This window comes from Magnolia sinica, chromosome 9, assembly GCF_029962835.1.
Source record: "Magnolia sinica isolate HGM2019 chromosome 9, MsV1, whole genome shotgun sequence".
Lineage (NCBI taxonomy): Eukaryota > Viridiplantae > Streptophyta > Magnoliopsida > Magnoliales > Magnoliaceae > Magnolia > Magnolia sinica.
In genome coordinates this window covers 81,902,448-81,921,338 of record NC_080581.1, presented here as the reverse complement: position 1 = coordinate 81,921,338, position 18,891 = coordinate 81,902,448, and the positions used below count along the sequence as shown (strand labels likewise).

The following is an 18,891-nucleotide window of genomic DNA, read 5'->3' as shown; positions in this document are numbered from 1 at the left end:
TTTTATCCGCATGGATCCATTTTCCCAGCTAATTTAAAGGATTATATACTAAAATTATATTTCAAAACAAATGAACGGATTAGATAGAACACATATATTGTGGTGGGCCTCAAAAAGTCCCTCACAGGACCATCAATTTCTAGTAGTGAAACACCTATTTTGCTACGGATTTAAACAGTAGCAATATAGCTACGATTTATATCCATAGCTAAAAACCTACATAGTTTATATGCTTTGCTCATTTTTTTGGTAGTGTGAGTCTGGTCCCCAACTGATGAATATCCCAAATCTGACAGATGCTACAACGATCCTCTTTCCTTTGCACCAATCTCCTTTGCATTTCTCTCTATTTTGCAGGAGGCAATACCTTTCCATCTAGCCGTTCTTTTTCCTTCAAGATTTCTTGCTGCCAGTAGAAAGGATATAAAAATTCAGTATCAACATAACATACATTTTCTACTGCATTGAAACTGAAATAACCAACACAGATCGACGAACAACCAAGCATGTTTTGCAAACGCTAACATGATAAAGAAAAATCTTAAAGAAGCGCACCTTAATATCCTCTGGCATATTTTCTGAAAGTGCCTATACTCTCAAATACAAGGGATGCAGTGCAAATACAAAGAGCGAGCTGTCAATCCAAAAAAACTTAAATGAAAATCACTTAATTATTCCCTGATACAAACTGAGCACTGACTTCAGTTCACAGTGTATGCACCAAGTCGGTGCACCTTTATCTTCATCCCCACTGAAGAGGTAGTGAGGTGAAAAAATCAGATGTCCAAATGGTCAGAGATATCTTTTTTAATATAATTAAAATTACCATGGTTCTACTGGATGCAAATCCACAGACTTCACTCGTTCTGATCATTGCACAAGTTTCGTTTGATCCACATACTTCACTTGAACTTTGGATCTGCAATTTAGCTAAGAAGCAATAGACTAAGAAGCAATCATATTTTCCAGACACATGAGCAAGGAAATTGCCGCTGTCCAATAATGAAAACGAAATTTCTCAAAATGGCCCATATAGATGAAAACAGTCTTGAAAATGCAATCAGTTAATACAGCAAAGTTCTGTCCTTTTCTGAATAAATATCTTACAACTCTATAATCAATGCTTGTAATGGGAGAAAAACACTAATGACAACTCAGCTCCATGTTTGTGTGATGCAAGGGAAGCTAACACGAGCCCTGCAACAGCTTGACATATTAGTTCTATGCATGTATGGTGACCGGGGATGTAGATCTTGTGGGCCACTGCATGGATGGACCGTTGGGAAAACCCTGCAGTGATGGGACAACCCTGACCATCCAGCTATTACGAGCTTCGCCGTGGAATTTGGACAATTGCTTTTTCAAGTGGATACCATAGTCCAATAGCTAGATTCATGGGAGTGGTGCAAGCGCTTGCAAAGCATCCCATAGAATGCCTATTTGTTTATGGTAATGTTTGGTTGCAGCACATATCATGAAATTTTATTATATTTTACCTATTTCAGTATTTATGCAATCTATTCTCCAAAATGCCTCCTCACCAACATTAACATTGTTTGTACTTTGTACTATTTTCTATTGCTAGTAGAAAATACCCAATTAGTTAGCCTCTTCCTACTTAGGCTAAACACATGAATTATCTTCCCTACAATGAATGAACCTGAATGCATCACCTTGCTGCATGATTACATGCATTTGGATTATTTCATTGTTTAGCCAATCTAGGAATATGAACTGACTCGGGCTCTTCAAAGATTGAGGGCAACTTTGGAGCCTTCAAGTAGTGACCAATTCCAACATTGATGGGCCCACCTTCTGCCCCCTATTCCCAAAAGCTGAGATTAACAAATTTGGGTCTTGGAATTAAGCAATGTTAAGATTGATGAGCCCACCTACCACTCAATTCCCAAGAGTATAGATTGACAACTTTGAGATCTTCACTAATTTTAAGATTAATGGGACCCACTTGCTGCACCCAATTCTCAAAAACTGGCATGGACAGCTCTTATAAAAAAGGTCATATCTCACCCGAACGGACGTGAAAGAATCCATGAAATGTTGGTATTGTAGTGTAAAAGCTAAAAATAGCTTAAAACTAGGGAATAAGAAAAAATTTCCTTAGCAGTGGCGGTCATGTAATTGTTTGTTTCCCAAGATCAATCTACACAGAGATACTGGCTTATGACAGATCTATACTTGAGCCCTCCAGTACCTTATTAAAATAGTCAATAACCTGCTCCAAATCATGTAATTGGACTGTAAGTTTGAAGTTCAAATAAGATATCAAAGAAAGGCTCAAAAAGTGCCATTGATAAAAGAAAATTCAGACACCAAATCATCCAAACGGTCACATTCTGACATAGAGCAGGATGATCAGATGGCAACATTCTCCAATAAACCTTGGACAACTTGAAACAAATGCAGACATACACAAAGGCCATGAAATAGGCAGTAAATCCTGATAAAACAATCCTAGCTTCTAATCCATGGACACTTGTTTATGGCAATAGGACCGTTGGGCATGAAAACATTTTTAATCATCCAATAAACGTTCACTATTTTGATAGTCAGACAATCAGATAGTGTAATTTTTGGTTCATGATATATCTAAACTGAGAACCATTATTTGAACAGTTTAATTTGACTTGTATGGCTTGCATGCAATTTATGTAATTTGTAAGTGCTTGCATATCATCTATTACACTCTGTTACACCATCAAAAATGGGGTGCCCACAAGCAAATCTAAAGAGATGCAGTTCAGGAACAGCTAAACAAACAGCTCATCATGCTCAATGGTTGTAGAACACACAAGCAATGTCAGGAGAAAAAAAAAAACAAATTTCTGTCCACTGTGAATTCATGCATGCATATACATGTATGAAATTATGAAGTACAAAACATTAGTGTTCTTTTTTCCTTAATGAAATCTCCTTTTTTCAATTTTTTTTTTTTTTTAAAAACCAGAATTTTCTGTCCATTTTGGTGTTTCACTGTAGTGGATTTCCCAATCCTAAGTGGAATAACAAAACTTGAGTGCTTTTGGATGCTCAATCCAAATGAATTGCAATTCATTGAATGTGAACTGATCCAAGTTTCATGAAATATTATGGTCAAACATTACAGAAGTCATATTGAAGTATAGAAGATTGGTAGGAAAAGATGTAGACATCGTCATGCTATAATTTGAAAATATCATCCAAACAGCTCATACCATTCATAAATGAACTTCCATTAGTGACCATTCACTATGTCACATCCATTTGCCTCACACATGCCAAGTAACTTCTACTACAAAAGAAAGACCGCAAATCAGATCTCTAGTTAAAACTTAAAAACGATGCTCTACTATTTATACTAAAACAAGTCATGAGCCTGTTACAATCTGGCTCGGCTGGTGATATTCTAGACTATAGCTCTGATGGGTCTCAATTTGGACAGAGAATGTCTCCAGATTGGAAGTTCCTAATCCTTCGATCAATGGCCTACAAGTAAACAGTTAAGGAAAAAAATACAGTAACAAGCCTAGGAAAAAGGACAAAGATTGTATGGTTAGGAACTTTTTCTTGGATCTCATTGGGCCCTGATAGAACAAGAACTTGTAACAATTAAGAACAATCACTAACGGAAAATTAATTTTCAGTGCAGATAGGTAATTACCATTCTCATTCAATATGGCTTGAAAGTATAGATCCACAAAGTTCAAACATCTTGGCCCTTCTATGAGTTCTTTGGGAAGTATTGTCATTTAAAATAAATTTTCAAGCTGTGCTACCTGACATATTAGCATGATGATCCGAGAAATGTAGGTCCTTTCCCATCATGGGCCTGCATTAGCCAATCATGGAATGTGCATCAACAACTGAAGGAATTCAAAACATTTTACATAAAAAATAATAATTAGTAATGGTTAACCAATGATTGCTTTGCATTCAAACTCAAGAACCTATGACATTGATAAGATTGAAGTTTAACATAGAACAGAGTCAATAGGATGATGAAACAGCCAGGTATTTCATAAATAAGAACATGTTCTGAATGGGGAAGCTGAAAAACTTTACACAACAAATAATGCTCGACCATAAATTGAGTTTGCATTGAATAATCCTTTTTGTTGGGACCCTCCTGAAAAGCTGTAAATTTTCAAGAGTAATGAAATCTTCGTGGCTTTTGTTAAAAAAATGTGAAGAAGAATATGAAAAATGTGATTGTTGCAAAGTTTCAAAACTACATGTTTGAAACCAAAACTATGGAAATGAAGAAGAATATAACAGAAATGACAGTAGTCTTTCCAAAAAAAAAAAGACAGTAGCAAAAGGAAATGAAGAAGAAGAAAGGAAAAAGACCTTTTTACCCATGATTTATGCATCTTCTTTTGCAGCCTTTGAAGTCACTGTCTCTGCAAGCAATCTTCCCCTTAAACAATCAACAGTTCTTGCTTCTCCTTACATCATCTTCTCTTTGAAAGAAAAAAATAGCCTAATTTATCATATTAATCCCACACATCCAAGTTTGCTCTGATTGATAATTGAATTTGAATTTGAATAGTATGTAGAATGATAATTGAATTTGAATCACAGGAATTAGAGCTTAACAGAGAGGAATTGGAAAAAAAAAGAAGACCGAAACTGCAAATTCAGATGATTTTGAGTCTGAATTAAAATACATGATATGCAATGCCAACCTCATTCAAAGTAGAATAATGATACCTGATTCAAGATTGTTTTTTTTTTCTTTGTTTCCTTTAGTTCAATTCAACCGAGCATGCCTTGCATCCAAACATGCCTTACGTTTAATATAACAACGTCCAGAAATCCCGACATGGTTTGCAAAGTAGATTTGATTTTCAGCTAAACCACCTGCAACCAGCAAACCAAGCAAATGTATTTCTTTTTACAATGCAACAAAAAGGAGAGGGAGTTACCATTATTGATCAAACTTCATATACAACAAACCCACAACCTGCCAAGAAAAAACCACCACCAGTTAAACTAGCAATCAAGTAAGCAACTAAAAGAATTCTTTAATATGAGTAGGGACACTGCATTGCATTTGAGAAGTTTGAAGACACTTACCACCTCACCAGTTAGCTTGTATACAGCTTGCCATACAGTTCTACAGGTACCATCCCCAACTTTCTCAATTACCTTGTACCTGTGACATCCAAATCATCTTAAATTAAATGGATAGGATGGTAACCTACATTACATTGTAAGAAATCTCATCATTACTTCAGATTCACAACTTGCACCAACACAAATTCATACCTTTTTGATGAATGGGCTTCAAAGCCTTATTCACTAATGACTCTTGAAATAGAGCTTCAACACTACTGTGCGGTTACGGGCCATATGACGAATGTACCATACACCAAACTTCTTGAAAGAAATAGAAATACCAAAAAGTGAAGTTAGTGTTATTTCAAGCATTGATGCTACAATAACAATCAAGATCAGACTCAAAGAAAAAGAAAAAAGCACATAGAAAATGGAACAAGCTAGTAGTTAATATCATTAAACCCACCAACACATGAAGCACAATCCCTAGCACCAGGAGAACCAAGTGGACTGTCAAAATGGCCATTAACTAAAACTGATGGATCAGTATCCTTTGACTCTGTTGATGAGATCCTGTAATTTAACTGCAAGTTATTCATAGCATTTTTGAGACAAATCCAACAATAAAATTTATTAAGTGCTAGATATGGTACGTAATAAAATTGTTACATGGTATAGGTTTTATGAAATTGGAAGGGAAATTTTCTCCAAATGCAGCATATGCAAAAATATGACAAAAAAACATGCCCATTTCAGCACAAATTTTTTTTTTGAATGTTTCAAGTAAAAACTACAAAATTGATTATCAATAACATGTTATGTATGAGACACCTATTTCCGCATACACATCAATAACCATATCTGTGTGGTATCATAATAAAAAAATCTGTTCCTTCGGCTTCTAGAACATGCAATTAAATCAAGTGTGAACGAATCTGCAATGGAGAAAATGGAAGATGTTTATATCAGAACTACCACTCTGAAAGCTCTCGAATCCAATTGGCAGCAGCAATGACTGCATTCATCAAAGTTCCACCAAATCCGCCGTTCTCCAACTCACGAACACCAGCAATGGTGGTTCCTGCAGGTGATGCAACATCATCTTTGAGTTGTCCTGGGTGCTTTCCTGAATTGATAGCCATAGCAGCTGCTCCCAGAACTGTTTGGGAAGCTAGCTTCAATGCAAGATCTCGTGGAAGACCAGCAGCAACTCCTCCATCAGCCATATCCTCTATTGCTAGAAATATGTATGCTGGTCCACTGCCACTCAAGCCTGTGACTACGTCAAAGAATTTTTCGTCCGCTCTCCATATCTTGCCAATTGCTCTAAAAATACACTCTACAAGTTTTTCAACTTCTTTTGTTGCCATTTCTCCCAAGCTCATAACTGTTGCTGCCTCACCAATAGTTGAAGGAGTATTTGGCATTGCCCTGATTATTTGACCATGGCCAGCCCATTCCTGCAAATCTTTTAATTTTGTTCTTGCGGCAATGGACACGAGAAGTTTCTTCCTTGAAAGCAGTGGCTTCAACTCCAAAACCACCTCCTTTACAACTTGAGGTTTTACAGAGAGAATGATCATTTTTTTCTTATTCAGTCCACTTCCATTGATACCACACAATGCCAAGACAGTCTCCTTTACCTCCAACCCAACAAAAACATGCGCAGTCCAAAGAACGAGCAAGAAAAGTAGGGCCATGGAGGGGCAGTTTCTAGGCAAACAACTATGCACAAAGCACCCACAAACATGAAAGGTAATGCTCAAGTAGTTGGCTGCACAAAATAGAAAAGGAACCCACTATACATTATTACTAACATGACTCACATGCTAACAACGTCAACACCTTAATACAACTGTTACTGAATGTGATATGATAGTTAATGAATGTGACATGGGCCTAACTTGGACCCACTTAGATGGGTTCTTATAGTCTAAAACATAAAGGAGATTTTTTGCTTGTGTTATTAAGGGAAAACAATTAATGGAATAGAGGATAATTTCAGTTCTGATGTAAATGCCTAAATCATACACCACAACAGCCATGAGATCATTTGATCAGAAATATAACTACGGATATCAATATTTGTTATATGTTTCCATCAACACAAAAAATGTTTATATGGATTTGTACTGTTAAAAATGTAAGTGTTTCTTGTACACAACGGAGGATAGAAGAAAACGATAACGAAACGATCAGATCTGTCCGGTTCAAGGCTTGACTTGAATAGTCAATTTCTCAAGACAGATTTGCTGCCCTTTTTCTAGAATTTTTAGCAAGTGCAAACGAAGGAAATCTGCAAATTGTCTTCAGGATACAATGAACTCTCAATCCGATTTTCAACACAAAAATTTGCACATTCAAGTGTTGAACAAATCTCTAGTTTTGACACCGATATGCCTTAAGACGTTCAGAAAAAACTTAGCAAGAGATCAGATCGAGAGTAATTGCACAGAAGATGATATAATCTTAAGGATTAAGAGTGTTTTCTTCAGGATTATAGTATCCAAGATTTATATCAATTGAAAGGTTATGGATTTCTTCCTGAAGAGGTGCTAAAGTGCCTCTTCAAGAAATCCATACCCATTCACAGCAAATAATTGCCTTCCATGAAAGGACATGACTCTTTGTCCTATGGCAGTTATTTTTGTACCCATTCAGATTGAAGCAGTTATCCAACAGGAAAAACTGTATCCACATAAGCGACACATGGCATAGGTGCTACATATACAATCATGTTACAATTACTTTCAATTAACAAAAAAGGTAATAAAACATCAGGGTACCATAGCCCAAAAATTTTGAACCAAGTGCCAAAAAGACTAAGGCTCTCTTAGCTCCTTGCGAAGTGCTAAGTGCGCCTAATAAAGTGCCCAAGCAGCCCTACAGCCCACGCCGTGCACACGGACGGTGCTTCGCACCATCCTCGAGGAGATTTGAACCCTGGTTGCATAAGCAAAAACCTCTTCTCTTACCAACTGGCTATACATACTATTTATGGAAAGTTTAAATAATTAATATATTTATTTACTTTCTAAAAATAACTTTTATTTTTGAAATTTATTTTTATTCTAAAAACACAAAAATCCCCCACAACTTCAAAAATAAAATCAAATTTTGGAACGAATGGCATATCAGTATAAATAGGTGCATAAGTAAATGTATCTTTTGGATTTGAACCTTCACTTTAGTGTATACGTATCAAACTAATGTCAGGTACTTAGTGACCCATTAGTCTTGAACTAAAGACCCTATATAACTCACCGGACATATAACACACATCTATTCATATATAACTGGAGATCTAAAAGTTCTCACATTTTTAGCCTTGTGCATATCCTTGTTTCATGAGTATTCTAGAGACGATCCCAATCTCTTCAAAAGCGGTCTTACTTCTCTACTCATATAGGTAGATCTATCAAAGATGATTCCGCTTCATCTCAGCAAAGTTTGCTTATAGATCTATTAAGAGTTAGTACTCAGCCTCTTATGAAATGCAAAAACCAAACACTAGACTTTTAGGAATGAGACTCAAATTTTCTTTTTTAGTGTATATTTTAGTCACATACTTGACTTGTTTGTCCCTTTAAATCTAGCCTATATTTCAAAACATAAGTAGGGTTGCCATCAAGAGTGAAAGTTACATCTTTATGGATCTTAGTCTCATTCCTTTAGTGGTTCTTCTTATTTGATCTCTTGATAAACCTTTTGTCAAGGGATCTGTTAAGTCTAGGATAGATTTAACATATTCCACTGTGATTACTCCATCTCTGAGCAATCCTTTTAACAAAGTTATGCCTTAGACCTACATTTCTAGACTTACTAGTATAAGTCTTACTCATAGCACGATAAAGAGTAGCCTGACTATCACAAAAGATAGAACGGGCAGGAGTAGGTTTTGGCCAATACGGAATTTTCAACAGTAGGTATCTTAGTCATTCACCTTCTTTACAAGCAGCACCAAGTGCAATAAATTCACTTTCCATTGTAGAGTGAGATATGCACGTTTGTTTCTTAGATGCCTCATGATATTACTCTTCCTCCAAGAGTGAATATCCAGCCACTTATAGATTTAAATTCTATGCTATATGCATTCCAACTTACATCGTTGTACCCTTCAAGTACAGCGGGATATGATTTATAATGCAGTCCATAGTCTATGATTCCCCTTAGATACTTTAAAACTCTCGAAATCACATTCCAATGCACTTGTCCTGTATTACTGGTATACCTGCTTAGCATTCCTACTGTGAATGCTATATCGGGTCTAGTGCAATTCATTGCATACATTAAACTCCCAATAACACTTGCATATTCTTGTTGTATTTTATATCTACCGGTATTTTTAACCAATTTAATACTTGGATTAAATGGGGTTGAAACCGGTTTACTATCATAATGATTAAACTTCTTTAACACTTTTTCTAGGTAATGAGATTGTATTAAGGCTATTCCATCATTAAGATTATAAATCTTAATACCTAATATTATATCGGCTTTGCCCATATCCTTCATGTCGAAGTTGGTACTCAGAAACTTTTTAGTTTCTTTCACACAGTCCTCATTCGATCCAAATATTAGCATATCATCTACGTATAGGCAGATAATGATTTGACCTTTAAAATATATGCACTTATCTGCTTGGTTTACTCTAAAACCATCAGATTGTACTACTTGATCAAATTTCTCATGCCAATGTTTAAGAGCTTCCTTGAGCCCATAGAGAGATTTGACCAGTTTACACACTTTGTTCTCTTGCCCGGGTTGAACAAACCCTTCAGGTTATTCCATATAGACTTCCTCATCTAGATCACCATTTAAGAATGCCTTTTTTACATCCGTTTGATGGATTATTAGGTGGTGAATTGCTGCAAGAGCAATTAAAGTCCTAATGGTAGATATTCGAGCAACAGGAGCATATGTATTGAAAAAATCGATACCTTCCTTTTGTCTAAATCCTTTAGCTACCAATCGAGCTTTAAACTTATTTATGGTTCTATCAGGATTGAACTTTCTTTTAAAAATCCATTTACATCCTATAGGCTTTGAACCTGGTGGAAAATCGACCAAACACCATGTGTTATTGGAGACCATGGAATCCATTTCATCGTCGATGGCTTCCCTCCAAAACTGTACATCAGGAGATGAGAGTGCTTCACTAAGTGTTGATGGATTACTTTCAATACTTAGTGGTAGAGTAATCTCCTTTTTTATTTCATTTTTATCCCCTTCTATAAGGAACATATAGAAATCTGGGCTAAAAGATGTTTCTTTTTTTACCCTTTTTGATCTTCTTGGTTCATTTCTTTCTGGATGAGTCACTACAACAAAAATATGTAAAACTGGCACTTTGGGTGCATTATGCACCAGCGCTATTTAGAAGCGGGCCCACGGATGTGTATATATATATATATATATAAAACGCGATTGCCATTTCGCTCCCAACTCTCTCTCTCTCTCTCTCTCTCTCTCTCTCTCTCTCGCACGACTCTCAGCTTCTTCCTACCCCCGACTCTCTCTCTCTCGCGCGAGCTGCCATTAATTTCAGGGCTTAAATGAAGATCTGAAATAGGTAAGAGTCTAGATTTCATCAATTTCAACCTTAGTGATTTCCTAATTAGGGATTTACAATGTTAAAACCCTAATTAGGGATTTACAATGTTAAAACCCTAATTAGGGATCTCTCTCTCTCTCTCTCTCTCTCTCTCTCTCTCTCTCTCTCCACCCACGTTCTTGTTGCCGAAGCCCTACCCACGCACGCCCTCTCTCTCTGAAGATCGGTTGAGGTATTTCTCTCTCTCTCTCTCTCTCTCTCTCTCTCTCTCTCTATCTCAATGCCGATTTAGGGATTTTAGGGTGGATTGTCTAAAATAGGGATTTGGGGATTTTAGGGTGGATTTGTCAATGCATATGGGGATTTACGTGATCAGGACCCATCCATTCTGCAATCCACGTTGTAATGGGCCATGACCAAAGATCAGTCCAATTGGACAGTCCAAGCTCTGCTTGATTTGAGGAAAAAAGGCAAGTCCTTGGGCCATGTTCTGATTGAGCATTTAGGATGGTCTGATAGGCCTGATTTTTTGAACCATGCTCATGTATGGTGATCTTGTACAAGTCTTCCATACATTCCTGTGGAAACTTGTGTGTAAAAATGTGTAAAGTTAGCATTTCATCATACTCTTGCCCTCCTTAAAGCTCCTGGTAACAAAGGAAATTCTAAAATGGCACACATGCTCTGGTAACCAAGCAGAGGGCGCACATGCTCTGTGGATTTTGTGCATCTGAAGTCAGATTTAAGTGTGCTTTTAATTTATTTTTATTTTTAATGCAAATGGGCGTGTGCATTAAAGAATGGTGCATAGTTTGATGTATGATATAGAATGCATCAAATGCTTCAATATAATTGCTAAATGCCTCTTTAATCAAATGAACCATATACATGTTTGCAGGAACTCTTGCATGCTTCCATTGCTTGCTGCAGGAAACTTATAGTGGAATGGGTTCCAGCTGCCCACCTTGAAGATACAACTGCAAAAGAGGTTTATTGACATTGACTTCAAGCCATACATTTCTGTCCATACTCTATTCTCTCTCTTGAATTTGCAATGCATTCAACTTTCCACTTGCAGACGCCTGATGTTTATAAGGCTGCATGGAATATTAGGAAAGGATGAGAGTACTACTTTCTAAGGCAGTTTTCCTTAAGAAGGAATCAAATCTTTATTTGCAGCATATTACCAGATGCTGAATTCTATCTCTGGGGAGCAGGACTCATGTGTGACACTGGCACCTAAGTGCATTAAATGCTAATCCCACTTGGTTGTGGGCAGAGTTGTGTCAACATAGGATCTGGTAAATTATATTTCTAAAGGTACCTTTGATGTGCATATTGACTGATTTAAAGAGTAAATATAAAGACAAAAATAGCAATTGACTGATTTAATACTGTCGTTCATATTATTTCACTACTTGAGAAGTATCAAAAGAGGCCTGAGTCATCTCTTGCAACTGGTTTGTTATCTGTGACCCTTGCTACACTGATGTGCTATCCTTTGGACACTGTGAGAAGGCAGATGCAAATGAGGGGTTCACCATACAGGACTGTTCTGGATGCTTTTCCAAGTAAATTGTGTCACCTCTAACCATTACAAACTTGCCAACATAACCGATTGAATTGATTGATTTTGCTAACTTCGTTTAGTTGGGTTCTAATGTGTTCTTTAAGGCGCAATTTCAGTTAGGTTGTAGCAGTCTTAATTGTTCCCTACTTGTAGAAAATATCATTATCGAAATCATTTTCATATATTTCTATCGTTTTGTTTATTTTTCTATTTCCAACAGTACCTTACATGATGTGTCTTTCAAAGAAAAAAGAATAAATGATGCATTTTCGTCAACAAATATGGAATGTTTGATCTGTTGGAAGTCAGAAATATGAATCCACTTGTTGTTTAGAATATCGTGTTTTTTGCATAGTGGGATATTTTCTATCATCTTCCTCATTTCCAGATCAGTATTTTATTGTGCTTGAATTAAATATCCTCTTGTATCATATTTTGCTTATTTGGACTATCTACAGCTTGAAACATAAGTACAAAAACAAAAGGTCTTCAGCTGGTCTATTTCTATCATCTTCCTCATTTCTGCTTTTTCAGGTGCTTGCTTTTGAAGCAGGAAGGCGCCACAAGATTCGAGTTAATACGATATCTGCTGGTATGCCGATGATCACTGTCTTTGTACTATCATTTTTCTGATGCTCAGGAATGCTAAGGTGTCTGCAATAATCACGTTCCATCTTGACAAAAACAGGCCCGTTGAGAAGCCGTGCAGCAAAAGCAATTGGATTCATTGACACCATGATTGAATACTAATTAGCCAATGCACCAATGCAGAAAGACCTGCTGGCAGGTGAATACCTAAAATTCTGTTGTTGGTTTATAGTTCGAACATATTGGCCATTACATAACAAAATTCGAGCTGCTGATTACAATAAGTGCTGTTTGTATTCCCTTGACGTCAAATCAAAGGTCACCATGTTAGTAATATTCCCTTGACATCATATGTTGTGTGTGTAGGTTGGTACCATGTTAGTACTATGTTACAATTCAGCACCTTATCCTTCCAAAAGAATAAAGAACCATGGGCATTATGTTGGAATACTGGTCATTCAATTGAAATTGGTTATTTGTTTTGGCTGGTTGGAAATTTCTGCAACTATTTTTCATGAAAAATATTCTAGTGAAACTAACCTATGCTATTTGAAAAATAAAATAAAAAATGAAAACAAAAACTGGCTCAGGGTTTCAACATAGAAAAATCCCTATGTATTCACATCAAAAAACCTGTGGAAGCATTCATGAATATCCTTTTGTCATCTGTAACTACAGGTAACTTGAAACCTTTTAACTGAAACATCTCAAAGATCTTGATGCTTCATCTTGCATATTTCAAGCAAATCACTGGTATTAAAGACCATTACAGGATTTGTCAAAGGTAGTGACAGCTCATCTTTTTGAAATAGACGCACATCTCCACCTGCACCTGAATATTTTGCTACTTTGCTTCATGCTTCATGCCACTATAAATCAACCAGTGAGCCCCAATTGTACAAGCTATGACTGGAGGATCATATAATGCCCCTTTAGTTCATTAAGCGTGCTTACTTGTACAAGCTATGACTGGAGGTTACCTTTATATAGACTTTTTACAACTACATAAAAACTCTGATATAATGTCTTCCAGGTAAGCAAGGGTTGTGGTTATGATTTTTTTTATTTATTATTTTTTAAAATTGGGCTTCATGCTCTTTTCTTTTTTTGTGTATAGTTTTTTGCGTATTGGTGCCTTCTATTTATAAAATTTTGTTGTCATCTCTCTATTTCTCTTAGAAAAGAAAAAAAGGAGTAAAAAAAGAGAGAAAATACTTGATATCTTTGCCGCCTGATAGGATTTTTGTTGAGCTATATGTCATCCTCTCATGCGAACAGACATATTTTTAAGGATATTATGACATAAATAAAGTATGGAAGATTTTAGAGTACAATAAAATGTATTAATATGCGGGTCTTTAGGTAATTATGTAGTAAGAAGAGGGTTTTTTTTTTTTTTTTTGTAGGTTGTGTCACTCTATATATGGGAATATTTAGTAGTTGTCTTCTTCAAAGTCATAACGCGTTTTGTATGGTATTAGAGTTTGCAGAAATCTATATATGGTATTATAGTATGCAGAAATCTAAGTAATACTGATTGACATGCCCATGCAGTATCCATATCATTCCTTGGTAACAGTGCCCTAGAATGCTGACATCTCACCATTGCTAACACCCTCTTCATGAATTGGATTCCTTTTCTTTTTTTTTTTCTCTTTTCTTTTGCTTTTTCATGTTTACCCATCAATTCTAGACTTCCAACTCCTTAGAATTCCTCAATTTCTTATGAATGTTATGTGACCATTTATAATGAGGCTCCATCATTTGAAATATCTAAATGCAGTACAGTTAATTCCATTAGTTGTACATTCAGTTACATATTTTCTCAGACACACATGTTACTGTTGACATAGGAAATAGAGGATGGTGAGGCTTATTCGTTTTGTCATATGTTCCAGGTGAAGTTCTTGGCATTCTTGGTCATCATACCATGGGCTTTAGATTTTGTGGTTCATGACTACATTCTCATGCCATTTCTAGACAGGTAACCTTTTCCTATCATGCTGCCTATATCTCATGATTTCTCATGCTGTTCAGTGTCAAAATTCAAAATGTGTGTTTTTCCTTTCCTTGTCAAACCTCTTCATTTCTAAGTACAGTTTAAAATGAGAAGATATTGCTTCTTTTTCAATTTTAGATAGTCATCATCATCTAGGCGTTACTCCACTAATTGGGGATCAGCTACGTGAATCCTGTTGCACCATTCTTTTCAAAATTTAGCTAGTTAATCTTGTAATTATTCCCAATAGCTTACAGATTCATATGCAGATCCATTTTTTTTTCTTTTGACAGCCTTGATATTAAATACAAAATATTCTCGACCCTTTCAATTGTTAATGCTACCCACTCAACAGCCATTGAACACTTCAAACAACTGAGAGTCAGGAAACAACTACAACATTTCATAGTTTGTTATTTATTTATTTGTTTATTTATTTATTTATTTATTTTTATTTTTGTTTTTTTATTTTTGTTTTTGTTTTTGTTTTTGCTTTTGCTTTTTTTTTTTTTTTTACTATATACAATAGAATTTCTTGTACAAAAGATTGCGAGTACTAATTAATTTCTTTTTATTGTTTTGTTTTGCGGGTTTAAGGAGAGATGGATTGAGCTAAATGAAAGGACCTCTCTCTCTCTCTCTCTCTCTCTCTTGAAAATATTTTATATTTTGTGCATGGGTTTAGGATTGATGTGTGATTGGTTTTGGATAGAAAGTGTTTGACTCTAATTTTGCAATTTGGATTGACTTAAGATCCAATGCATATGATAGGTTGGGTTACTAAATCAACAAGTTAGCCAACATGATTTACTCTTGTTCTTATCAATTTTCTTTATAACTCAATGCAACTCTTGTTCTTTCTATGTTTCTTTACAACATTAATAATTCAAGATATTAATTGTATTGCCAACTGTACATTGGAGCAGTGATGAACTGAGATAAGTTCATTGCTGTAGAATTATAAAAGGGCCTCTTGCATGTGTAGACATGTAGATTATCAGATGTAGTCTTGGGTAACTTGGAGAAAAAAGATTCTTAGATTCGAAAACATTTGATGATCTGGCCTGAAATTTGTGATTGAGCTTGGAACGTTAAGTAGAAATGAGCCTGGGCTCAACAACGTGTTCTCGCTATGAATATATGTTCTTAAGAGATATGGCCATACCTTTGTTCCTTTACTTCAGTCGTGTGTTGACATTGAATCACTAATAGTTAACCTACATATAGTATTAATGCCATGCACCCAAAGACAAGAAAAATTCTGCAGCTCTTGCGTTTGAGACAGGTGTAGTTAGGTTAGCGTTGGTTGTTTCTGTGGTTCCATTTCTTTTTAGTAATAAAAAAACAATGCCTTGTTCTGATGTTTCACCGTGTTTGTTTTTTTTCCAAAACCAGATATTTAATGGTGTGTTTCTGAAGGTCAATAAGGCCACTGTGAACATGCTGCATAGGGTTGAGCCCTGCGTGACATATGGGTTTGTATCTTAGTCCTGTCCTGTCATTAGTATTCCATTTATAAAAAATAAAATAAAATTTGTACATATCTCATTCATAGGACATGTCTGTTTCAGCTATCCCAATTTGAAGAGCGTGAGGGAATTAATTTACAAGAGGGGTTATGGCAAGCTGAACAAGCAGAGAATTGGTTTGACTGACAACTCTGTTATTGAGCAGGTAGAACACTCATGCTTCATTTGCTTTAAAACATGCATATGCTTGGTTGCCACTTTGATCTCTAACATGGTACTGTTCTTTTATAGGCGTTGGGTTTGGCATAATCTGCATAGAGGATCTCAGTCACGAGATCATGACTATTGGACCCCATTTCAAGGAGGCCAACAACTTCTTATGGCCCTTCAAGCTCAAGGCGCCACTGGGTGGTCTTAAGCAGAAGAGAAACCACTACCTTGAAGGAGGGGATGCTGGAAACAGAGTAGAGTAAGTTTTTAACATGCCTTTCCTCAAAATCAAGCCCATCAATGATCACGAAGATCATGTTTAGTTAGTCTGTCTAAGCAGGAGAATATGAAATCCTTGAAAACACTTCCAACAGATGATCACAAAGATCACGCCTTTATATTTGAAGTTTCACATGCAGTCCTAGCAATGAGTTGTGTGCAGGACATGCCACAACATGAAAATCATCTAGGCAAATTTTGGAAATGGTGCATCTTACTCTTAAAATCTAGAAGTGCATCTATCACTTCTCTGTAGGTAGTACTTATCTCTTGTTGACATCAGCTATCCTTTTTCAAGAGCATGGGTGAAGGGGATAGCTGTATTTGGTGGGCAGCTGATTGTGGAACTTTTTTTTTTTTTTTTGGAGGATATGAATAGAACATATTCCATTTTGCATACTACTAAATATTATCTATACCACTGTTAAAGTACTGTTGAATATTGTATTTTAAAATCCTAACTCTCTTGGATATCGACAATTTAAAGATCAAAATGGTTGGTAATGTGGCTCAATATGAACAGGTTGGACTGATGCTTTCGGGAATGGGAGCTAACTCTGATGTTTTCAAAATGGTAAGATTAGGATAGCTGTTGATTTGTTAGGTATACAGGACTGTTAGATCTCTTATGCTATGTTTATTTGTGTGGAAGGCATCTTCTCGATGGGAAAAGCGCCAATCAAAAGTCTTGGTAAAAAAACGGATTCCTCTTTAGCTTTCATTCACAAAGCATGTGCGCGCACGCACACACACAGAGGGAGGGAGGGAAGCTTGTGTTTGAAGTTTGAACTTGTCTATTTTCTCTTCCATTTGAAACGTTTTTATTCCTTCCATTGAAAAGTAAAAAAATTCATATTGTTTCCTTTCTTCTATGTTGCCTGCAGAAAACTGTTTTCGGTGGACAACCTACTAAAGCTGACTACAATCATATACCTTGTGCTGTATTCTGGTAACAAAAATATTCCACCTAAATTTCAAAGTTATTTTACATGACACTGCTGTATTCTGGTAACAAAAATATTCCACCTAAATTTCAATGTTATTTTACATGACACGGCTGTATTCTTTGTGAAGTAAATTACAACCACATCCATTTTCATATATCTTAACTTTCTATACCAAACTGTCTCGTTAATCTCCTTCAATGATTCCCCCCCTCGGAATACTTTTAAAATGTATAAATACCTTTAAACTTCATTGTTGCTTGTAAAGACTTTAAAAATCATAGACACTAAGAATTCTTTCAAAAGAGATGAACTTGATAATTTACTTCTTTTTTTTCCTTTGTGCAGGATTTTAATCAATTGTGCTTAAATTTAGGCTTACAAGCACTTCAGCCTTTTGACGCCACTCGTGCTAGGAGTATGCCATATAGAGGATTTGTTTATTTATTTAGTTATAATTCAAGACCATTTTCAATATATTGTAATAAATATTATATATATATATATTTATATTTGTGTAGTAATATAAATTTTGTTTAATATTCAGTTTTAATTATATTGCAACATTTTTTGTTTCAAATATTAAAAAAATTGCAGGTTTTAATAGAATTATATATAATAAAAAAATTTACTGGCCTATGCTTGGCCTTGCTTTTCCGTAATTAAAAGTTTAGAACCCCCTTTAGCCAGCGCTTTGTCAGAAATACCAGCGCCCAGCAAAAGCGTCGGTGAAACCAGAAAGGCGCCCCCATAGACTCCACAATTACCGGCGCTCATTCAAGCGCCGAATAACTTAGTGCCGCCAAACCTTTTACCGACATACCCTTCTGTCAAGCGTCGGTTGAAGATATTACCAGTGGTTTTTGGGTCTTTTACCGGTGTTTTTGGCTGCCGGTAAAAGTTCTTTGTCTTGTAGTGAGTATTACATTAATTATGAAAGTTTTTAGGCTCTTCGTTCATTGGTTCTATTATATTTTCATCAGCCTGCCTTTTTGTATGATTATTCATATGGTCTTTGTACACTGTATTTTTAAAAAATATATCATCCCTAAACTCTATAATCATGTTTTTGTCAGCAAAAGAAGTTTATTCTAGAACCAAGAATCTATATACGAGACTATGAATCCCATAACCCACAAAAGCACACCTGATTCCTCTAGGACCTTACTTTATTTCTCTTAGAATCAATAATCCTGACTTCTGCTATACTTCCCCACACTTTG

At 35.8% G+C, this 18,891-nt stretch overlaps 1 protein-coding gene, 5 long non-coding RNA genes and 1 pseudogene across 7 annotated transcripts; 4 read left to right on the top strand and 3 right to left on the bottom strand.

Annotated features, from left to right (window-relative positions):
• Window positions 1–238: 238 nt before the first annotated feature.
• On the bottom strand, window positions 239–922 carry LOC131256509 (uncharacterized). The gene is made up of 3 exons (XR_009176854.1): window positions 827–922; window positions 556–634; window positions 239–406 (listed from the first exon to the last, which is right to left on the bottom strand). It is a non-coding gene; the product is annotated as an uncharacterized LOC131256509 (long non-coding RNA).
• Window positions 923–2,122: 1,200 nt separating this feature from the next.
• LOC131255866 (uncharacterized) lies at window positions 2,123–4,701 on the bottom strand. Of its 2 annotated transcripts, none has more exons than XR_009176493.1 (3): window positions 4,345–4,701; window positions 3,659–3,860; window positions 2,123–3,289 (listed from the first exon to the last, which is right to left on the bottom strand). It is a non-coding gene; the product is annotated as an uncharacterized LOC131255866 (long non-coding RNA). The 2 variants fall into 2 exon arrangements; XR_009176492.1 differs by having other exon boundaries at window positions 3,659–3,826.
• Window positions 4,702–5,812: 1,111 nt separating this feature from the next.
• On the bottom strand, window positions 5,813–7,106 carry LOC131255865 (pyrroline-5-carboxylate reductase-like). The gene has a single exon (XM_058256745.1). The coding sequence runs from the start codon at window positions 6,753–6,755 to the stop codon at window positions 6,027–6,029; it is 729 nt and encodes a 242-aa protein (XP_058112728.1). The 5' UTR covers window positions 6,756–7,106; the 3' UTR covers window positions 5,813–6,026.
• A 3,399-nt stretch (window positions 7,107–10,505) lies between these two features.
• LOC131255864 (uncharacterized) lies at window positions 10,506–11,916 on the top strand. Its single transcript, XR_009176491.1, has 3 exons — window positions 10,506–10,627; window positions 10,733–11,597; window positions 11,789–11,916. It is a non-coding gene; the product is annotated as an uncharacterized LOC131255864 (long non-coding RNA).
• A 113-nt stretch (window positions 11,917–12,029) lies between these two features.
• Window positions 12,030–13,061, top strand: LOC131255863 (uncharacterized). Its single transcript, XR_009176490.1, has 3 exons — window positions 12,030–12,180; window positions 12,714–12,771; window positions 12,868–13,061. It is a non-coding gene; the product is annotated as an uncharacterized LOC131255863 (long non-coding RNA).
• A 2,927-nt stretch (window positions 13,062–15,988) lies between these two features.
• LOC131256507 (large ribosomal subunit protein uL30x-like) lies at window positions 15,989–16,723 on the top strand (annotated as a pseudogene).
• A 156-nt stretch (window positions 16,724–16,879) lies between these two features.
• On the top strand, window positions 16,880–18,234 carry LOC131256508 (uncharacterized). The gene is made up of 2 exons (XR_009176853.1): window positions 16,880–17,298; window positions 18,017–18,234. It is a non-coding gene; the product is annotated as an uncharacterized LOC131256508 (long non-coding RNA).
• The last annotated feature ends 657 nt before the right edge of the window (window positions 18,235–18,891 follow it).

Bases quoted from the DNA above. Each gene is read 5' to 3' on its own strand.
- LOC131255865 (XM_058256745.1), bottom strand. From the start codon at position 6,755: ATGGCCCTACTTTTCTTGCTCGTTCTTTGGACTGCGCATGTTTTTGTT.